This window comes from Hyaena hyaena, unplaced genomic scaffold, assembly GCF_003009895.1.
Source record: "Hyaena hyaena isolate Hyena2069 unplaced genomic scaffold, ASM300989v1 scaffold_400, whole genome shotgun sequence".
Classification (NCBI taxonomy): domain Eukaryota; kingdom Metazoa; phylum Chordata; class Mammalia; order Carnivora; family Hyaenidae; genus Hyaena; species Hyaena hyaena.
The window spans coordinates 1565551-1575610 of record NW_024081031.1 but is presented as its reverse complement, the minus strand read 5'-3'; the positions used below and the strand labels follow the sequence as shown (position 1 = coordinate 1575610).

Here is a 10060-nt window from a genome sequence, read left to right as displayed (position 1 = left end):
CATCCCCCCCCGCCCATAATATTCTCTCCCTTCCTCACTCATGCTCTCCTTCACCCAAGCTACTATTAAGCTCTTGTGTCGGCTCTGTTTCAGACGCAGGATAGTACCACATGGATTACATGTCTCTTGCAGCCCCGTCCTCAAACCCAGATCTGAGAACGATATACTACACCACCAGGCCAGGACACATTAGGATAACAAAAAGAAATTTGGCACATCAGTATTTCTCACCTTTAAATTGGCTGTCACGACCCAATTCATATCTTATTTCCGACCCAGCCCTGGATCTCCAACATTTGCCTGAGTAGGAAGTTAATGATCGAAACTCAGAGCATCCAATCCCAATATCTTCTCTTTGCTCTATCTGATAGAATACCTCACAGTAAAAAAGAGCCAGGGGCTGGCAAATATTTACAGATTGACAAGAGTCTGCCATAATTATTAGGGGATCCAATAATGACAGGATTTAATGAGTCATGATTAAATTATCATCTGCTGAGCACTTACAATGTACTTCCCAACAACACTATGAAGGAAGTAGTACTCCTATGTAACAAGTGGGGGGGAATTTGAAGTTTTCAGAAGTCAGATAACTTACACAGAAGCAGCAAAGATAGAAACCCAGTATACACCTTAGGTCCAAAGCCTCTCAACCACTACAATAATATGATGTTTCACTTATGAGAAAACAATGCAAACTCGCTGAGTGACTAAAGAATTATTTTTCTTCTCTGGGACTAACGTGAGGATTAAGTGAGATTAAAGATGTTAATGCACTTGGAAAAGTAAGACTTTGTAACATGTAAGGTTTAATTTAGTATATTAAGATCCTGCCCAAATAATAGCCCTCGGCACTATACAAATGGCAACGCTGTGTGTAAAAAATGCCAACCCTTTTAATACAAGATACCCCAGTTCATTCAATATACAGTTCTCATTCATCAAATTAGAAAATATGTTTTAAAGTTTAACCTGCAATGTTGGCAAGGATGCTGTGAAACTACGATATTGTTGATAGGAGCCCAGTCAGTACAACCTTCCTAAAAAGCAAATAGATAATATGTTTCAAGACATCTTAAAAAATCGACACAATTTCTTGTACGGAGAAATAAAGACAAAGATTTAAGTACAAATATAATTAAGATGCCACTCTGATGCCAGAGTGCTTGGATTTATAGCTCCACTACCTACTATTAGGGTGTCCTCGGGAAAGTCTCTGTCACCTGGTGTCCAAAAAGGGGATAGTAATAATAATGCCTATTTCACTGGGTTGCCAGTGCCATTCTCATGGGTTCATGAGAATGAAATGAACTATTATACGTTAAGTACTTAACCCAGTGCCTGGCACAAAGAAAGCACTATATATAAGTGGTATCTATTATTTTTTATTATCCCAGTGTTCTTTATAATAACAACAGTTGGAATCAGTCTGTCTGACCATAGAAAAATGGTAAGTACACCATGGTACAGACATAAAATGAATATTATGAAGCCGTTAAAAATGAGGCTTTAAAAGACTATTTAATCACATATAATGTAACATAAAAAGAGCAGGAAGCTATATATATCCCCCCAGACTACTCATGTTTGTCAAAAGAGTGCTTTGTACAAACAAGAATGCAGAAAACAAAGGGTGGGAATTACACCAAAATATTAGCAGAGTATACCTGGGTGTATATATATATATATATACATTTCGGGACTTGGCAAATAGTCTAGGGCAGTGCTTCTCACACTCTACTACCTCTGCCCCCTAACCGCAGCCAGTTGCCAGCAGACAGCCGACACTCAGGCTGGCTGGAAGGGCAAACGAAGGAATGGAACATCCTGAGGAAGGGCGCGGAACTATCCTGTAAATGGAAACTGGAACGCGGGCACGCCCAGCCCGATGGCCAACCGTGACAGGTGTTTTCCATCTCTGGTGTCTGTGATCCATTCTGCACAGCCGTCCGCACACACACGTGTCGGTGGCTCCCGGAACACCGCGCCGCACACGCCGAAGCGCACAGGGCTCCGGGCGCCTGGGCGGCCACACCGGGAGACACACCTCGGCGACGACCTGGATCCACACAAAAAAGAGGCCCTGCCACCTTAACAATATTCATGCCTGACTGCAAAGAACAAGAAGCTATGGGGCTTGTGCCCACGCCCCTTGCTCCTCGCCTCACCTTTCTTTCTAGTTGTCTAGGGTGAGTCTGCATGCGTCTGGGTGCTGGCCGACCACCTAAATCACACGCGCACACGCGCGCGCGCGCACACACACACACACACGCACACGCACACACACCCCTTCCCCCATCCATCTCTTTCAGACCAGGCGCGTCTCTGAGGGGTGGGTTGAATGGGAAAGAACGGGGCCGTCTTTGTTACTAATCCTCCCCTCCTTCGGGCGAGCCAAGCTTCTTCCGGGTCAGCGACAATCACCGCCACCCCAATCAGGCCCGCGGCCCCCCATCCCGCTGGCCGCGTGCGCGCCAGGGTCAGGTCGCCACCGCCCGCAGGTTGCGGGAGGGGAGGAGGGCGAGGCGGAGGAGGAGGAGGAGGGCGGGCGGCGCGAGAGAGGGGGAGGGAAGGCGGGAGGGAGGGGACGGCAATCCGAGGAGGAGGAGGAGGAGAGAGCAGCCTCCCGCAGCTGGCGAGGAGAATGGGAGTGCGGGGCGCCAGACCGCCGCGGGGTGTCACGGCCGCGGCCGAGCTCGCCCGGCGCGAGGCAGGCGCCCGCCGCTTTTAAACCCGGGAGGGCGCGGCGGCGGCGGCGGCGGGCGGATCGCGGCGCGCGCGGGGCGCCGGGCGGCGGCCGGATGGAGAGGAAGGGCTCGGCGGCCGCGGCCAAGGGGAACCCGAGCCTGCCCGCGGCCGGCGAGGCGCAGCGGCCGCCGCCGCCTCTGTGCGTCCCGGGCGGCGGCGGCGGCGGCGGAGGGGTCCCGGCGCGCGGCCAGGCTGGGGCGGCGGCCGAGCCCGCCGAGTTCATCCGCCGGGCGCACGAGTTCAAGAGCCAAGGGGCGCAGTGCTACAAGGACAAGAAATTCCGCGAAGCCATCGGCAAATACCACAGGGCGCTGCTGGAGCTGAAGGGGCTGCTGCCGGCGCCCGGGGAGCAGGAGCGGGACTCGCACGCGGCCTCCCTGGCCGGGGCCCCCAACCCTGGCCGCCTCTCGGAGGAGCAGAGCAAGACGGTGGAAGCCATCGAGATCGACTGCTACAACAGCCTGGCAGGTGAGCCGCGCCGCGCCCCGCGCCTCCGCCCCCCGCCCTGCGCCGGGCGCCGGTGGGCCCCCGGCCCCCAGCCTGCCGCTGCGGCGAGCCCGCGCTGCCCACTTCCCCGCTGGCACCGTGCTGCTCCGGGAGGGAGGACCCGGGAGGGGGGCGCTTTGGAAAAAGTGACTTTTAGGATTATACCGTCCAAAACTCGTCGTCATCCCGCGTCCCTTCCCCCTCGTCCGTCGTAAATCTCACCTAAAAATAACTGGACGCACAGAAGGGGACCCAGCTGGCCCGGTGGCGATGGCTGCTGCTACCGCTCACCGGTGGACCTGGGTCCAAATGCGGGAAGTGGCGCCCAGGGTGGGCACCCGCCCCCACCGCATGCCCAGTGGCTGCTCTCCTCAGGTATCATTGGCACCAGAGCTCGCCCTCACCTTGCCCTCAACTGACCGCATCCCAATGGCTAAGGACCTTCCTTCCCCAAGTTCCCTTGGCCTCGGTAGCAAAGGGCAGTTTGGCACGATGCCTTCAGCATCTTGAGCAAAGATGGATTCCAAAATGCCACTTTCTTCTCTCTGCTCTGCTGGGGCCCCCGGTTGCCAGGTGAAGAGAGCGATCTCAAAGGGAAGCTAGTTCAGGGTTGAGCTTGAGCTGTGTGTTAACATCCTCGCTCCCTGTAGCTCAGGTGCTGGGATGAGAAGGTGAGGTATACATTCCAGAGTTCACTTAGGGGATTTAGATCAAAGTCAAGCATTTTTTAAATTTTTACATTGGCCCAGGAAAATGTAAAACCTCTTAAAAAAAAAAAAAAAAAGGAAGAGTCTGGGTCTTTCCAGGGCCTTCCTGTGAGAAGGTGGGAGATGTTGGCAGACGCAATGACCTTATATTTGAAAGGCATTCTCTACTCTTCTCTCACCCCATTTGGTGGGATTTGGGCACAGTCCAGCCTCTCCGGCCAAATAAAAGGCCATTACTCCTAGCTTCTAACCCCTGAAGTTGCCTAAACTAGCTCCGGACAGTTGGAGCAGAGTCACTTTGGGAGAGTGACTGGGTGTGGCTGAGGATGGTGGATGTGTCTGGGGTGCGGGTGGTTGGGGGATGAAAAAAAAATATCAGTGATTCTGCTCTGTTCCCTTTGAGGTTGCTAGTACCTCTGTCTTCCCATAATGCCGTGTCCAGGATGATCTTGAGCCAGGCAAAACCCCGCTGCTTTATAAATTGTAGTTTACAGATGGAAAGGATTAATAAACCAGTAGTAGTAGCAGTTGTAAAAATGGTGGTGCTCACAGCAGTACTGGTAATAATGGCGGCAGATAAAGTAGTAGTATAGCCAGATGGACTAGCTCCGTCCATCATAATGTAGAGCTTGAGTCTCTTGATTTCCCGTAAGTCTCTGGCATACTTGCTTCTGCCTGATGAATAGTTAAAGGGCAGAGCGGCCGTGGGTGGAGGAAGAGGCACTCTGGATCACTAATGCGGTGATTTCAGAGTGGTAATGGAGCCTTATATTTAGTATTATCCGTGGGCATTCTAGGGTTGCCCCTCACCCCATGCTTTTGGCGCCCGGTCTGTGGCTAGGACTGCCTATCTGCTACCACAGAAGTGGTTACATTTCCATGGTGAAACCAAAGATGAGTCCTTGGTCAGGCAAGCCCAGTCAGGGTGGGGCTCAGGTCCGGCCAACTCCTACTGCTCCCCACCGCACCCGCAACCCTCACCCCACAAGCACTTTGGAAAACTTCAGTGGTGGGAGAATGGGGAGTAGCAGTAGCGAATTTCCTCACTGCTGCCTTCTCCAGCACTCACCACTTCTTCATATTAATAATTTATTGTGTGCACGGCATAGGCACTTCACTTACAATGTGCTTTTTAATTTTTTAAACATGTTTATTTATCTTAGAGAGACGGAGACAGAGCTCGAGTGGGGGAGGGGCAGAGAGACCGAGAGGGAGACACAGAATCTGAAGGAGGCTCCAGGCTCTGAGCTGTCAGCACAGAGCCCGACGTGGGGCTCAAACTCATGGACTGTGAGACCATGACCTGAGCTGAAGTCGGACACTTAACCGACTGAGCCATTCAGGCGCCCCAATGTGCTTTTTAATCTTTACAACAACCTGCTAAGAGATTGTAGAGAGAAAAAAAACCCTCCAATGTTCCAGAGCCATTCAAGTTCAAAATCAATGTTCTTGTCATCACGAACCTTGATGCACAAAGTCAGTGTCTTTAAGGCTTCTGTCTCCCTGAATCCAGGGTCAGGTGGATACACTTGAAAATTCTGCACTGGAGATCTGAGCGCTGGTCACTAGGAGGAAGAAATACAGTACCTTAATTCAAAAACCTGATAGGGCTATTTCTAAATATTTGAAGTTTTAATGAGAAAGAAAAGTAATTACAAGCTGAGCAGTCGTGTCAAAGCCAAAATCCGTATCCTGTATAGAAAATTCAGCTGGGAGAGGGGGTCCTGGGAGTCACCTGGAGATGTAGAAGCCTGATGTTTGGTTTCCTTAAATCTGTCACTACTATCTCAGAAATTCTAGCTAATAGCAAAGTATCCTTTCTTGTTAGGTTACAAAAGTAGTACATACCTCTAAAGTGTTTTTTCTTTTAGAAAATATCAACAAGTTTAAAGAAGAAAATACAAAATTACCTTTAATCCCACCACTTAAAGATCCCTTGTGATCTATTTTCTCCCTGTGCTTTGTTTTCTATACATAAATGTAAACTGTTTACAAAGCAAGGACCCCCTGTACCTTCTGCTTTCATTTCCACTTACCATTATGTCAGAAACATTGTTACACTTCATTCAAGTATTTTGGTGAAGATTATGTGAAATGGCCACATGAAAATTTTAAGTGTGGGTTTACAATTATCATCGGACGGCAAGGGAAGGAAAAATTGTCGTCAGTGACACACCAGTGCAGTGTCGCCCATGATATACCCTGCCCCCTTCATGCCTGCTAATAGGAAGGAGACAACAGCTGCACATTCTTTCTGGCCGAAAGGAAACTGACCCTTCCATCTGGGCCACAGTGCCTGCTGAGTAGCCCAGCCAGCTTCTGGTGCAAGCAGCCTGAAGATGTTTGTGCCCACAAGGATCTGTCCCCCCACGATGTCCTGTGGACATCAGCTGTACATAGAGGGAGATGTTTGGGATTTGGAAGGAACTTGGACCAGTCCAGAAGTACCAGAGGATTAGGCTGTGTTGCCAAGGGTATCTTCACACCAAACAAAATGCTATTGTGAGGCTTCTGGAGAAAAGTTAGGTCTGACGAACCCTGGTACTTTTCATGGAAGGCTCTGAGAGAATAACAAGAGGGCAGCTCGAATGTGCTAAAAGGTGCTTGTCTAAAAATCCACTTGGATGACTTGAAGAGGTCACATGAAGGGTGTGCAAGCAGTTATCAAAGTGCCCATACTTGTGCTCTGTTCTACCTTGGAGTCCCTCCTGATTAGGAAGGATCTGGCCAGTGCTGCAACACCTCTGGCTTTGGTTTTACCTGTCTTATTCTTTAAGGGATGATAATAATATAAAAAGATGGGAAGCATCCTGTTCTTTCAGAATTTCAAATGACTTTGACACAGCGATCAAAAAGATATTCAGACCTGCCTGGGGAGATATAGGAATCTAATCCTTACCAAAGTTGCAAAGGAAGCATGCATGTGTTGGTCTGTTGATCGACTCCTGTTGACCTTGAACAAGACACAAGACTCCTCTGGAGACTTGGAATGTTTTGTGCAGAATCTCTTGAAAGGCAGGGTCTTTTGCTCTACATGGTTCCTGTGAGGCTGTGGTGGCCCCAGCTGGGGTGTGATCAAAAGGTTGCAATGTGTAATGACTCTGTTGATATTTTCAAATGATACTCGAGACTCAAATGGCAGCGGTAAAGATGAGTGCTGACAGGCCATGGCGTTGGATCTGAAGGCTAGATGAAAGTCAGCTTGTGCCACTATCACTGGCATACCCTGTGACTTTGAGTAAGACCATTCCATGTCACTTTACCCATTTTCCCATCAATTTAGAGCTATGTTTAAGAGGGTTTTTTTTCCTCAAAGGGACAGATAATATCTGCTGATCCCAATTGAAGCCCAGGGGTGTGACAAAGCCTAGAGGAGTCAAACTGGGTGAAGTTCTGGGCTGGACATGAGATCAGGCCTGGCTACATAATTTATGGAGCCCAACACAAAATAAAAATGTGGAGCTCCTTGTTCAAAGAGCAGGGAGAAAGTATCATTAACGGTTTTAAGAGATAAAGCTTTTTTCTTACTTTCATGATCTTTCTCTCTCTCGACTTGACATTGTGCTTTTATTTGCTATTTAATGTCATTATAAGAAAATTGAAATCTTTAATTATTGACATGAATGTTACTGTTTATCTTTATATTGTGCGATGCTAGTTTTAGGTAGAAATGTGAAAGCACTTATGTTGTGTGTGAAATCACGTAAATTACACAATTCTCATTCTGTAGCTTATATAGGCTTATGTAGTTTATTCTTCCTAGATCAGTAGAAATGCTGACAAAACAAAATCAACTGGCATTATTTCATTTCTTTATGTGCATTCTTTTTTTAATGCATTTTTTCTAAGATTTTTTTTCTTTAGAGAGAGAAGACACAAGCTGGGGAGAGGGGCAGAGGGAGAGAGAGAGGGAATCCTAAGGAGGCTCCAAACTCAGGAGGGAGCCTGACTTGGGGCTTGATCCTACAACCCTGGGATCGTGACCTGAGCTGAAATCCAGAGTCGGACGCTCAACCAACTGAGTCACCCAGGGCCCCCTCTTTATATACATTCTTTATGTGTGCACTTTTCACCAAGTTTGGCTTTCTACTGAGTAAGGAAAGGAAAAGGAGCTATTCCCTACTCTTACTTTGCTTCTATGTCATCATCTTCAGCATAAGTGGTTGGCTAGGATACAGGGAAGTGACATAAGTAAGAAAGGATATGATGGGGCTTTAAGGTCATTTGTGCTTCTTATTGCTTTCTTTCTGCATTTGAAGTAATTTCTGGGTTGAATGAGAAGCATACCTTTTGGGGCTGTCAGCATGTCTGGCTGGTTACTTAGTTACAGACCTGATAGTCTTACCTGGTACTCAAGCTGGGTCTTGACAAAGTCTTATGTGTTGTGGGTCTGCTGGAATTCTATGCTCATGGGGCATCGTGACTTGTTGTATGCAAGTGGGACAGCAAAGAATGGTTGTGCCTTCTTCTCTGCTCATGTTTGTGCTTCATTCCCATCAAACTTCACTTATAAAACACAACTCCAGGGGCGCCTGGGTGGCTTAGTCGGTTAAGCGTCCGACTTTCGCTTAGGTCACGACCTCGCGGTTCGTGGGTTTGAGCCCCCCGCGTCGGGCTCTGTGCTGACTGCCAGCTCAGAGCCTGGAGCCTGTTTCAGTCTGTGACTCCTTCTCTCTCTGACCCTCCCCTGCTCACGCTGTCTCTCTCTCTCTCTGTCCTAGAAATAAATAAAACATTAAAAAAAAAACCACACACAACTCCAAAGATACAATTGTTAGGAATTTCAAGGAAGTGACAGAGCATTAAACCAAGTACAAGGCCTTTCTGAGCAGAAGTCCTATGTGATTGCATGAGTCACCCACCCTTGAAACCACCCTCATTGGAATACCAGAAGATGACTGGGTGGACAGAATCAGATATAGACTCTGAGACAGGTTCCAAGACAAAGGGCACTCAACAGAAATTGATGTGGAGCCAGAGAACCAAGTATAAAGACAGATGGATTACAAATGCCAGAGTTCAGTGGCAAAAAGGGAGATGAAGAGCTAGAGACAACTGGTAACTCAGTAGCCAGAAGATGAGTTTTAGGGGGAAGGATTGGTCAAAGGAAGGGGAAAGAAGAGGGGCTTCATGCTGAGATGCTCAGCCAAGAGCTTGCCATTTGGACAGGAGAGCTTGACTGGCCAAGCCATTGCTGACCTGAGGCTGTTCCTTGGGCAGCACCTTTGCCAATAAATCTTTGCCTGTAAATGTGGCTTCTAAGACCATTTTCCAGGAAAGGATGTGAGAAGTGAGATTTGTAGGATGCTTTCAAGGAAAGAACATTCTAAATGTAGACTTTGGGCTGAGTTTCTAAAGTGGATTCTGGGGGCACCAGGGTGGCTCAGTTGGTTAAGTGTCCGACTTTGGCTCAGGTCATGACCTCATAGTTCATGAGTTTGAGCCCCGTGTCAGGCTCTCTGCTTCAGATCCTCTGTCCCCACTCTCTCTGCCCCTCCCCCGTGCTTTTTGTCTTTAGGTCTCTCTCTCGCTCTCACTCTCTTCGTCAAAAATAAGTAAACATTTAAAAAAATAAAATAAAGTGGATTCTGAAGGTCCTTAGTTTACCAGCAAGGAAAATGAGTTGGGTGGCTCTTAGCCAGATACTCTTTAGGACACCTTAAAGTCAGAGTCCCTACAGCAAAAATACATGGGAGTGTCCCATTCAAGGCAAGGGGACTCAGCTGCAGTGAGGACAGGAAGGCCAAGATCTGGAGCATCCAAAAGCTGCTCCCAGAGCTTTATAAGTTGTGAGGGACCTCCAGATGGGACATTCTCTTCTTACAGCTGTTCTCTTTCACCACCAGACTACGTCTACTCCAAACAGCTAGGATAGAAACCAAGTGTTTCAACCAACCAACCAACCAACCAACCATCAATTTCCTGATTCTCAGGTGACTTTGGGAAGTCAGATGTTCATGTTGGGAACAGAATTTTCCATTTTCACCAAAATGGCACTGACAGTGGTACCAGACATAAAAAAAGCCAAAGATAATGCTACAAAAGATTAAAGGAGTTTAGACATCTTGCTGGTATTCACGTGACCTTGAAATCATTCATTAGCAATGTCAAGCTCATTC

At 48.2% G+C, this 10060-nt stretch overlaps 1 protein-coding gene across 1 annotated transcript in view; it reads left to right on the top strand.

The window, feature by feature from the left end:
* The first annotated feature begins 2593 nt into the window (after window positions 1-2593).
* The window catches only part of TTC9 (tetratricopeptide repeat domain 9), a 32304-nt gene continuing 24837 nt past the window's right edge, over window positions 2594-10060 (top strand). Inside the window, exon 1 of the mRNA XM_039251848.1 lies at window positions 2594-3216. Coding sequence (XP_039107779.1) covers window positions 2802-3216 — 415 coding nt within the window. The 5' untranslated portion in view covers window positions 2594-2801. The remainder of the gene's footprint in view (window positions 3217-10060) is intronic.